We start from the raw sequence: 12,104 nt of genomic DNA on the forward strand, positions 1-12,104 counted from the left end.
CCTGAGAGTCCCTTGGACAGCAAGGAGCTCAAACTGGTCAATCCTAAAGGAAAACCACCCTGAGTATTCATTGCAAGGACTGATGCTGAAGCTGAAGTTTTCCAATACTTGGGCCACCTTATGCGAAGAGCTGACTCATTGGGAAAGACCCTGATGCTGGGAAAGACTAAGGACAGGAGAAGGGGGTGACAGAGGATGAAATAGTTGGATGGCATCACCAACTCAACGGACATGAATCTGAACAAACTCTGGGACATAGTGAAAGACAGGGAAGCCTGACGTGCTATAGTCCATGGGGTCACAGAGTCGGACACAACTGAGCAACCGCATGGACAACAAAGACTATAAACTCAGGCCTGTAAGTCCCTGAAGTGTGGTGGTTTGTTCAGATTCCTCGTACAGTGTCAGTCACCAGGCTGTTAATTTGCTCTCACGCAGCAGGAAGGAGTGGCTCCTCTCTCCTCTAGGGCCGTCACTTGTCTCTCCAAAGAAAAATTAACTCCTGTATCTGCTTCTTTAGCCTCATTTAAAATGAAATGAAGCAAAACATCCTGGGCTGCATACACTTCCCAGTCCTAATACTCAAGTAATGCTTCAAAAGAAGTGGCCAGTCATCATTAATGCATGCGGGTTCACCGTTTAGACAAGTGTCACCGGGCACTGGGGTGGGACTCCCACCAAGGCCATGAGTCTTTTCTCCAAGAAAGTACAAATGTCACCAATGAATGCATGGACCCTTAGCCGCGCCCACGGTCCCTCCTGGAGAGTATTCATCGCTGTGACGAGGGGACGCTAGCTCTGATGCTAAACCAATGTCAAGGCTTCAGCTGCTTTTCACTGGGACTCTACCTGCCAACTTTTTAGTGGATAACCTTGCACTGGAAAGATCCCCTGGAACTTCCTTAAAATAATGTTCTCTAAGAGAGAGGACAGCCTGGAACAGGGGGAGAGAGATGGAGGAAAACGAACCGAATGAAAACCCAGGACAAGACTAGAAGCAGCGTGAGCACAGTGACAGAGGCCCTGTTCCCCAAAGGCATGGGTAAGAGACGTGGCGTCAGTGCATCCCCGCACCTTGGGGACACCGAGAGGAAACCAAGTTCAGCTGTCCGGGTGATTGCTCTCATTCTTCTGCAGCACCTGTGAGCTGGATGGAGCGGGGGCTGGTTCCCCTGGCTGTGGCCCCCTCCCCCGACCCTGCCCACCCAGGTACCTTGACCACCAAGAGCCAATCGTGGGAAGGAAGCAGAAAACCCCCAGCCCCCCAACAACGTGGTCCTGTAAATGCGAACTCCAGCACGCAAGCAAGTCTTTGTAACATTATATTAAAGTGAAACCATTTTCTTAAAAAAAAAAAAAAAAGGCGTGAGTTTTAGTTTTACCAATGAGGTTACACATTTTGGGTAGGTAAGCTCCAACCGCTGACCCACTGAGTGCCTGACTTCTGGGCCCCTAGACCTAGGGGAGCCCTGCAGCCTCCAGGTGATGGGAGGAGGAGGGGGGCCCCCACCCCCCAGGACCTGCTGGAACCTCTGCCCTAACATGAGGAGGGAGATGGAAAAGCAGGCGTGTGTGGACGCCTCCACCGGCCGGAGGTGGCCTCGTCCACAGGGTTAGCTAAACACGGTGTTGTATTGCTGGGTCACTCGGATGAACGTCGCCCTCCTGCTGAGCTCTTTGAGTTTGGCGGCCCCCACGTAGGTGCAGGTAGACCTCAGTCCCCCGAGAATATCCAGAATAGTGTTCTCGACGTCACCTTTGTAAGGCACTTCCACAGTCTTGCCCTCAGGGGCTCTGGAAGAAAAAGAAGGTGTTTCTTTCAGTCTGGTTCTTTTCCCTGAACTACCCAGCCAGGATCCCCAGCTTTGGCACTTGAACCCACCCCAAGGCACTTGGGCGGCTGCATGCCACCCTCTGATCCGACCCACCCTGGGAGGACCTCGGCCTTGCTGCACACGCCACGTGGGTCAGGCCAGCATCTCAGGTGAACGCACTCCTCCCACCCAAGATGCACAACCTGGCTGCTGACTGCCTAGAGTGCCGGGAACACAAAGTCTCCATCAGCAACTCCTGGAAGAGTTGCAGACCCAGCCCGCACCCCACCATCTCCTGCAGGTACGCCACACCTTCCATCGGAAACAAGCCCCCCCTTTCCATCCTCTGCTAATCTGTACACGGGCCTCCAGCTGACCCAGAGTCCTGAACACCGATGGGGTTAGGGGAACAGACCTCCCGGCCACCTCCCACCACGGCCTCTCCTGCTGGCCCGCCCTAACCAATAACAGAACAAGCCCAGAGTGTCCCCTTCCCCGTACCCCTGCCAGCCCTCTAGTCGGCATCAGACAGAGCATCTTCACAGGAGACAATCGAGAGAGGAAGAAGGGACAGAGAAAATGGACGGGCACTGTGAGGTTACATGGAGACCTCCACGAGTGAGGTAAGTGACTCCACTCACACGGCCTCTCTTGGGCACCCCTCAGCTTACCTCCCTGCGTCTGCACAAATCACCACGCCTAGATGTGCTGCGGGGCCTCTGCAAGGTGGACCCAGAGCAGAACTAAGGACCTCCTCAGCACCCAAGGCTTTGGGAAGCATCCTTCATGTTTTCTGAGTGACACTTAGAAATCCAGATCTGGCTCATGGCACAAACGTTAAACCACATCTGACTGTCCGGCTGAGTCCTTGTCCCACTCTTCCTAAGGCCACCAAGCAACACTGCCAGATTCCGTGTCATACCCCCTTACTGCAGGTTTTGAAGATACCATCTAGACTTGTGTTAGAAGGGGCATTGCAAGAAGGGAATCTCCAGTCCACACAAAACTCTACCCCCCATCCAAGGGTCAGGAAGTCTGGAAATTCTAACAATTTACCAAATACCGGAACTTTAGCTGGTCTCTTCACATGAAAAAACAGCATCTCTTGATCAAAAAGTCATTACCTAGAATTTCAAAAGGGTATTAACTCTTGTGCATTGAAATCTACACATTCAAGACCACCCTCAGGTAAGATCTAGCAGTTTAAACCATTGACCAGAACAAGACAAGGATGTCCATTCTCGCCACTTGTTATTCAACCTAGTTTTTGAAGTCCTAGCCTCTGCAATCAGAGAAGAAATAAAAGGTATCCAAACTGGAAAAGAAGTAAAACTGTTTGCAGATGATGATACTATACACAGAAAATCCTAAAGAGGCCACCAGAAAACTACTGGTGCTAATCAATGAATTTGGTAAAGCTGCAAGATACAAAATTAATGCAGAGAAATCTCTTGCATTCCTATACACTAACAATGAAAGATCAGAAAGAGAAATTAAGGAAACAATACCATTTTACCATTGCAACAAAAAATAAAAATACCTTGGAATAAACCTACCTGAAGCAAAGACCTTTCCTTGGGTAAAGGAGAACAGTATGGAGGTTCCTTAAAAAACTAAAAATAGAGCTACCCTATGACCCAGCAATCCCACTCCTGGGCATATACCAGAGAAAACCCTTAATTCAAAAAAGATACAGGCACCTCAGTGCTTATTTACTGCAGCACTGTTTACAATAGCCCAGACATGGAAGCAACCTAAATGTCCATCAGCAGAGGAATGGCTACCAGCGTGGTACATATACAGAATGGAATGTTACTCAGCCACAAAAAGGAATGAAATTGTACCACATGCAAAAACATGGATAGACCTAGAGACAGTCATACAGAGTGAAGTCAAGTCAGAGAAAAACAAATATGCAATAACACGTATATGTGGAATCTAGGAAAATGGTAGAAAGGAACTTATCTACAAAGCAGAAATAAAATGGGAGGGAAGTCTAAATAAAGGGGATATGGGTATACATATGGCTGATTTACTTTGCTGTAAAGCAGAAACTAACACAACATGGTACACAAACAACTATAGTCCAATAAAAATTAAGGAAAAAAAACAAAAACACAAACCATTGGCCAGACCAAGGGCTGGCCTAGTGGCTAGTTTACAGCACCGAGTTCATGAAGCCGGTCACTGGTCACACCCAAGATGACTGGTATTGCTGTATTCTCTGACCACAGACCAACATGTGCATATGTGCCAGAAGTGATAACCACTTCATTTTTCAATAAACATTTCCATGGCCTCCCCAGGCTTACAGACACCCTCCAGATCCTCAGCATCACTTCTTCTCTAAGTGGCGATGGTACCTTTTGCAAGTCATTTATCACTGACGCCCAAGTCTTCTCATCTGTAAAACGAAGGGCTTGGATGTGTCTCCCAAGGACAGTGTAAGAACTAAATGGGTAATGACTGGGAAGGAACTAGCAAAGCATAAATAGCTCTGCCTTAATTAAATACAATGTCAAACTAGGAGAACCAGTCTTCGGAGGATGGGGGGGCAGGGTGTAGGTCAGGGGGGTGCAGAGACGGAACACGGATGCAGCCTAGAGGGCTCGCGCTGCCTCTGGATTACGCTTCTCACTCCAGCACTTTCCTTCCGTGTCTAAGATTTGATTGAATCCACTTCCGGAACTGAGTCTTGGTACTCCCGAATCTTCTATTTTCTGTTCTGTCTAAACCCTGCTGGAATCACTGAAGATGGTTCTTTGTGCAGCTCCTTGGTTTCTGTTTGTGCTCTAGCCTGGTCTGGCCTTCCCTACCTGCTTTTCTTAGGAACCCAAAACAGATGCAGTGGCTAGAGGGGAAAAAAAGTCCTCCAGGCACAGTATCTGGCTGCCACGCAATCACAATGGTTCCTCTCCCAGTCCAGCACATGGGAGAAGGCACAGGCCCTTGAACAGTGGTACTGGTAAAGCATCAAGCTGCTTGGCAGAGGTTCAGGTCGAAGGGGAGGCAGTAAACCCCTTTCTCTCTCTCCCCCGACACTGTCCGGCCTCCTCCACTAGTCATCACACGGGAGAAAGAGTCCTTTGGAGGCTGCGTGGGACGGGGTGTCCCTCTCGTCCTAAACTGTCTGCAGCTTCCAGGATGAAGGTACAAATGTAGCCCCCAGCTCCTTGTTCCCACCCCGCTGTCCCCATAACTACAACATCTTTTTCTTATTGAGAATCCCTCCAAAAGAGAAAGACTGCAGAGAAAGAGGAGTGAAGTTAGACTACCAGTACCCGAGGAACAGAGCTCTGGTGGGAGACCCCACCCCTCCCACCAGCCTGCCCACCTGAAATATCTCAGTGACTGAATTGTGTACCTTGAGCTTGGCTCAGGCCTTACATAATGCCTCCAAATCCCACATCCTCATGATAAGCTTTTGGGTGTGGAATAAGTGGTAGGAAATGGAGGGTATCGGCCCATGGCAAGGGGCCTGAATTCCCATCCTTCTAAGGATTCAGGAGCCCGTCCACATGGTGCAGCCTGTCATCACTGCCAATTCTGATGAGAAGCAATGGCAGATTCTATGGAGCAGGGCAAGGTGGTGAGCAAACTCTGCCACAATGTTCTTCAAACACACGTACACACAATTAAAATGGAAGTGGAACAGATAAGCAGACGTGAGCATCCCTTCCGCAGACTGATGTGATTAAATGCCTACAAAAGCTGCCTGTGTCAACTGTCTCAGCCTGCAGGCAGGGGCGAGTCCTGTGGGAGCTGCTGCAGGTGACCGAGGGCATTCTTCCCAAAAGGTCTGACCTCCGTGAGGGGGTCTCACCCACCCCATCTCACATGCAGTGGGAGACCCTTCAGCCTGACTCACACCAGGCTCCACAGGGGCTCTCTCAGGACAAGGCTGGGATATTCTGGCCTAGCCCCTTGGAAGCCTAGTGGGTCCCCTCCAGGGCTGGCTGAACAAAAGTCATAACTACTCACACATACCCCTAATTCCATTTCCAACTTGACCCCAAACACTGCCAATGCTAGTTGGATAAAAATTATGGCTGTTTTGAAAGAGGCCAGGATGGGTTTTCTAATCGAAGATGATATAAATAGATGGAAAGAAACCACGTTCTTGGATTGGAGGAATCAATATTGTCAAAATGATTATACTACCCAATGCAATCTCTTATCAAATTAGCAATGGCATTTTTCACAGAACAACAACAAAAAATTCTTACAATTTCTATGGAGATACAAAAGACCCCAAATAGCCAAAGTGATCTTGAGAAGAAAAATGAAGCTGGAGGAATCAGGCCCCCTGACTTCAGACTATACTATATACAGAGCTACAGTTATCTAAACAAGATGGTACTGGCACAAAAACAAATGTAGGTAAATGGAGCAGGACAGCAAGCTCAGAAATAAATCCACACACCTATGGTCAATTAATCTATGACAGAGGAGGCAAGACTACACAATGGAGAAAAGACAGCCTCTGCAATAAATGGGGCTGGGAAAATTGCGGGAAAAAAAGAACATTTTTTAACATCATACACAAAAAGAAACTCAAAATGGATTTAAGACCTAAATGTAAGACCTGATACTAGGAAACTCAGAGGAAAACATAGGTAAAACTCTTTGACATAAATCACAATATCTTTTGATCCATCTCCTAGAGTAGTAGAAATAAAAATAAATGGGACCTAATTAAACTCAAAAAAAGTTTCTGCACAGCAAAGGAAACCATAATCAAAATGAAAAGACCACCCACAGAATGGAAGAAAATATTTGCAAATGATGGCAACTAGCAAGGGACTACTCTCCAAAATTTACAAGTAGCTCATGTGGCTCAATCTTAGAGATCACCTCACACCAGTCATAATGGCCATGATCAAAAAGTCTACAAAGAGTAAATGCTAGAAAGGGTGTGGAGAAAAGAGAACCCTCCTACACTGTTGGTGGGAATGCAAACTGGTACACTCACTACAGAAATAGTATGGAGACTCCTTAGGAAAGTAAAAATGGAGCTACCGTATGATCCAGCCCCACTCCTGGACATATATCTGGGGAAAAACATGGTTCTAAAGGATGCATGTGCCCCAGCGTTCACTGCAGCTCTGTTCACAATAGACAGGACATGGAAGCATCCTAAATGTCCATCGACAGATAAATGGATAAAGAATACATGGTACATATAACATGTACACGATGGGATATTACTCAGCCATTAAAAATGAAATAATGCCATTTCAGCAACATGGATGGACCTACTAAGAAGTCAGAGAAAGACAAATATCATATGATACGGCTTCTATGCACAATCTAAAAAGAATGATACGAATGAATTTAGGAATAAACTTACGGTTACCGGGAAGGAAGATGGGGGACAGACTCAGAGTCTGGCACTGATATGTACACACTGCTATGTTTACAGTAGATAACCAACAAGGACCTACTGTATACCACAGGGAACTCTATTCAGTATTTTGCAGTAACCTATAAGGAAAAAGAATCTGAAAAAAAAGTATGCGTATGTACAACTGAATCACTTTGCCATACACCTAAAACTAACAATGCTGTCAATCAACTATACTTCAATTAAAAAAATGTAAGCCATACAGTTATTTAATTAAATCTCTCAATTTTAAAAATGTTTCCCAGGCCTTTCCCATGGTACCATAATATAAACAGACTCGTATTCTTGGGACCTACTTCCATCCCCCAGGTCTCCCACACTGCAGGTGGATTCTTTACCAGCTGAGCCACCAGGGAAGCCCAAGAATCCTGGTGTGGGTAGCCTATCCCTTTTACAGGGGATTATCCCAAACCAGGGTCTCCTGCATTGCAGGCGGACTCTCTATCAGCTGAACTACAAGGGAAGCCACCATAATATAAACCAACTTGTGCTCTTTGAGACCTATTTCCATCCCATTTCTGTAAGAAGCAAGGGAATGTAACCTCACCAGTTATGGCGCTGTGCCCACTCCCCATCCAACCCCCACATACCTATACTCCGCAACCCCTCCCGAGTGTTTCTTCATCGCTGTCTCTGAGCTCATCCCATAGAAGAGCTTGAGCTTCTGTCCGTTCCTCTCGATCACCTCTCCGGCACACTCAGTATGGCCCGAAAACATTCCTCCCAGCATGACAAAATCTGCTCCAGCCCCTGTACCCCAAAGTGGGGACAAAAAGAAGCAGCAGAGAAAAAAGTCAGGGAAAAATCAGCTCCAGAAAGATGCAAGGACTACCAACCCCCATCCCCACCCCACCCCCCTGTCTCTCCTGGCTATAGTGAGAAAAAGCTCGACTTCCTTACTCAGGGGAAAAAAGTTAGGAGCAGATGAGCACCAGACAGTCTGAGCAACACAGCCTACTGAAGCTTGGTGACTGGTACACTTGGCAATCCTTAATGGTTATTGTTGACTTCCTATGACCATCTTCCACAGGTCTAACTCTCTTAAAATCAGAGAAACTTTAGAAGTGAGCAGCATCTCAGTGTGTTGTCCAACCTCATACTTAATACAATAAGTCCTCTGCCATGTCCCCATTGGGCATCTGGTCTACCAAAAGGTCTCAGCACTCTCACACTCTGTATAGACGGGAAGGGACCTCAGAACAGACAGAACTTCCTGCCCTAGAGCTTGGGCATGGAGGAGCATTTGTGTGTACACATGTGTATGTCTGTGTACATCAAACATATACACACATCTGCCTATAGATATATCCTGTAAAACTCGACTCACACCTCTGTTGTGATAAACATTTGACTTCCAGTGTAAACAACAATGCATATAAACCACTGAATTACATGAAACTTCCAGGACAGGTACAGAGGACACTGGGGTGTTGCAGCGGCCTTTGGAGGTTATGTTGGGTCCGAACCAGGAGTGGTAGGACCCGGGCTGGCTCACTGCTCTGTCCTCAGTGTTTATCACAGCACATGGCAGAGGTGGCGCAACTAGCTGGCAGGAAAGTAGAAGGCACACACGGAAGAAATAGAAACAGTTACCGTTCGCCATCCTGACCATCCTACTGAGGGTTTACATTCAGAATCGGGGGATATCAGGGTACAGAAGTGTTACACAGTCAGGATGAAGGACCAGAAGGAGCAAGCACAGACTCCCCTAAAAACTGGCCTTGACCACTTCCAGCTGGTCGCTTAAATATTTTTAAGAGGACTTTGACGTGTGCCTCAGGTGTCCCAGGCCCTTCCGTCCAGCATCACAGAAGGCTGGCTCTGCAAGGCTGGACCCTGGGCCTGGCAATTAGGCAAGCAAGACATAGGGCCTCTTGACTTGGCAGCAAGCTTTGACGACTTCCCTGCAGGGTCCCCAACACAAATGTCAGCTCCTCCGTCCCCCTGCCACAATGATAAGGGGGCAGGGACAACTGGTGTCCAGTCAGGCCTCCTGATGACCACAACTCAGGAAGCAGTGCTTTGAAGTGGCTTCCAATCACTTCCCTTTCTGAACGCTCTTGTGTCCTTTCCCAACCAGCATTTTTCCCTAAAGTGGTTCCTCTCCGTCCAAAGGCATGGCTACACTTCCTGGAATGGGGGTGCCCGTGTGCACTGTTAGAGGGGAGCCCGAGACAGAACACCCTTCAGTGTTCAGTACATCCAGCTGAAAACCCCACAGGAGAAATGTCCTTGGCTGCTGATCCTTATTATAAGAGGTGAGTGAACAGACCAGTGGAGCCGGAATCCCGACTCCGCCCCCGAGTCCGGGACCCTTACTTTGTCACTCGCCTCTGGGGGCCTTCGTCCCCTGCACGTTCTCCAGGGTTGCTACAAAACCTAGCTGCTAAGAACAGCCCCCGGCATTGTCATGAGCAGCATTCGAAATATAATTTTAAAAATGAACTCATCTTAGATAATTTAGAATTATCTAAATATTTAGAAAAAATAATTTAAAACATGAACCTAAGACAATTTACGGGCTGAACTGAAACAGCAGTAAAGAAGGACAAGAGGGGATGTCACCTCTTACAGGTGAGAGGAGGGGCCCGCAGCATCTCTGAGGGGTGCCCAAGGCAGAAAAGTTCCCTCCAGCGAAAAAGAAAAAAATAAACCAGCAGCAAACCCGGACCTGTTATCAGGAAAGGAAGGAGGGGCTGCCTCTGGCTGGTACACCTCACAGCTGCGGACCGCAGTTGGCAAAGGTTCAATGGCGGGCACGGGGCACAGCCTGCAGAGATGCTGCATAGCCCAGTGCCTTCCCAAGAAAACACCTGGCCAGCCGGCCCGTGGTCCAGCCCCACCAGACCACAGCCGGAAGCTGCTGCCCCCTAGTGGGAAACAGGCTCCTCAGCATCTGGTATGTGAAACTGCGGCTTGGATCTCAGTCCCTCCCTGGGGATATTAACCCTAGGTTAGGCTCCAAACACCCCCTCGCTGAAGTTTGAAGTTTCGTGGGGCATCAGACCTGGTACAGTCCTCTTCCAACGGGTCCCCTGAGCCTTCTCAGTGGTGACTTCTGGGCTCTGACCTTGCCCACTATCTATCCCTGGGCACTCCGCCTGCTCTGACACCACTTAGAACCAAAGGGCCAATCAGAGGCTGAGATCCAGGGAGAGGAAACTCAGGATTGGCCCTGATCCTCTCCCAACGTGTCTGCCCCCTCCCTCCGGCACCCCCTCAGGGAGCTCACCGCCCCCTTCCCTGCACGCTCCCTCCCCTCCACGGCCTCTTACCAAAGGCTTTGGCGACATCTCCTGGACACGTGCAGCCTCCGTCCTTCAAAAAGGGGAAGAGCAAAGAGAGGAGGTCAGTGGGAGCTGGGCCAGGCCATTCCCAGCCCCCACCATCTCCCCTGGGCGGGGAATGAGATGGTGTCTGCTGGCCTAGCCCCCTCTGGCCACCCTACCTAGAGACAACCACACAACCAGCAGAGTCCAGGCCCAACACTCCCCTTGTAACCAAGCCAGACTGTGTGGGTAGCTCTGTCAAGTTTACGATTAACCTCCTTCTCTGAACTTTTATTCCTTTTCTTGTTCAAAAACTTGTTCTCCTCAAGGCTGAGGAGTATCAGAAAAAAAGAGAGGAACTGCAACCCAGCAGGACCCCATGGGGCCCTTCCTGGGAGACAGGCCTCCCCCTGTGTTGTATGCTCAAGCTCCTTTCTGAAGTACCTAGATAATAGTATTTGATGCACAGTTCCTGAGTTGCTTTGCAGATATGAAAGTGAAAAGTGAAAGTGTTAGTTGCTCAGTCGTGTCCAACTCTTTGTGACCCCGTGGACTGTAGCCTGCCAGGCTCCTCTTGGCTATGGAATTCCCCAGGCAAGAATATTGGAGTGGGCTGCCATTCTCTTCTTCAGAGGATCTTCCTGACCCAGGGATTGACCCCAGGTCCCTTGCATTGCAGGTAGATTCTTTACTATCTGAGCCACCAGAGAAGCCCCTATTTGATGCACAGTTCTTGAGTTGCTTTGCAGATATGAAAACCCACCACCAAACAGATGTTAACTACTCTATTAATATTTGATGACCATGAGCACATAGCCCCAGGCTAGGACCAATAACATGAACCCCTGTGACATCACCCTGTTCCCTCACCATCAACCAATGTGATTAATTGTGCACAAGCTGATCACGTGACCCTGCAATCTCCCCCCCCCCGACACCCGAACCTGGCTTTTAAAAGTGCTTTGCCAAAACCCTTCCAGGAGCTTAGGTTTATTTTAGGGCATGAGCCACTGTCTCTTTGCATGGCCCTGCAATTAACCCTTCTCTGCTCCAAACTCCAATGTTTCAGTTTGTTTGGCCTCTGCACTGGGTACCCCAACTTGTGCTAATACCCTCACCATTGCACCTGCCATTCCCAGGCCCCGTCAGTCATGTTTCAGGCCAGCACACACACACCCCGCCCCCACCACCTACCCCCGCTCCGCTTAGGATGCAGGAACCACTGAGCAGGCAGGATCAGGGGGCCGGACCTCACCTCCACCAGCCCCCGTACAACATGCCTGGCCACTGGCCATCCCCACGTAACTAGCATTCAGTCATCACCTCTCCCCACTGCCCAGCATGAAGTGAGATTTATTTAGCACAAGAGCACTGGTATTTCATGAGCCACAAAGGACACTGAATTTGCTCCTTTATATTTCGAGCCTTGTGTCTCCCTGTCACTTCCTTGTAAGGTCCCCAGTTTCCTTCAAGTCAAACACAGGCTCCCGAAACCCATTTGACCCACAGAGCGCCCTGACTGGTTCAGTGCCTATCACCGTGGGCTGCTGGCAGTTTGGCCGTGGGGGTTATGTTTCAACACCAGGGACCCAGTATAAAACCACAGGACACAGACCT

The 12,104-nt window shown here is 48.8% G+C and overlaps 1 protein-coding gene across 2 annotated transcripts in view; it reads right to left on the bottom strand.

The window, feature by feature from the left end:
- Nucleotides 1–1,309: 1,309 nt before the first annotated feature.
- The window catches only part of GMPR (guanosine monophosphate reductase), a 59,523-nt gene continuing 48,728 nt past the window's right edge, over nt 1,310–12,104 (bottom strand). The window contains exons 7-10 of one of the 2 annotated variants that reach the window (XR_001023163.5): nt 10,494–10,536; nt 7,809–7,968; nt 2,871–2,938; nt 1,713–1,794 (exon numbers count right to left, since the gene is read on the bottom strand). Coding sequence is in view for 1 of the 2 variants with exons in the window: in XM_004019123.6 (XP_004019172.1) it covers nt 1,614–1,794; nt 7,809–7,968; nt 10,494–10,536 (384 nt within the window). In the remaining variant the exon portion in view is untranslated. Of the gene's footprint in view, nt 1,795–2,870; nt 2,939–7,808; nt 7,969–10,493; nt 10,537–12,104 lie in introns of both variants that reach the window. The other variant, XM_004019123.6, reaches the window with a different exon arrangement.

Source organism: Ovis aries, chromosome 20, assembly GCF_016772045.2.
Source record: "Ovis aries strain OAR_USU_Benz2616 breed Rambouillet chromosome 20, ARS-UI_Ramb_v3.0, whole genome shotgun sequence".
NCBI lineage: Eukaryota > Metazoa > Chordata > Mammalia > Artiodactyla > Bovidae > Ovis > Ovis aries.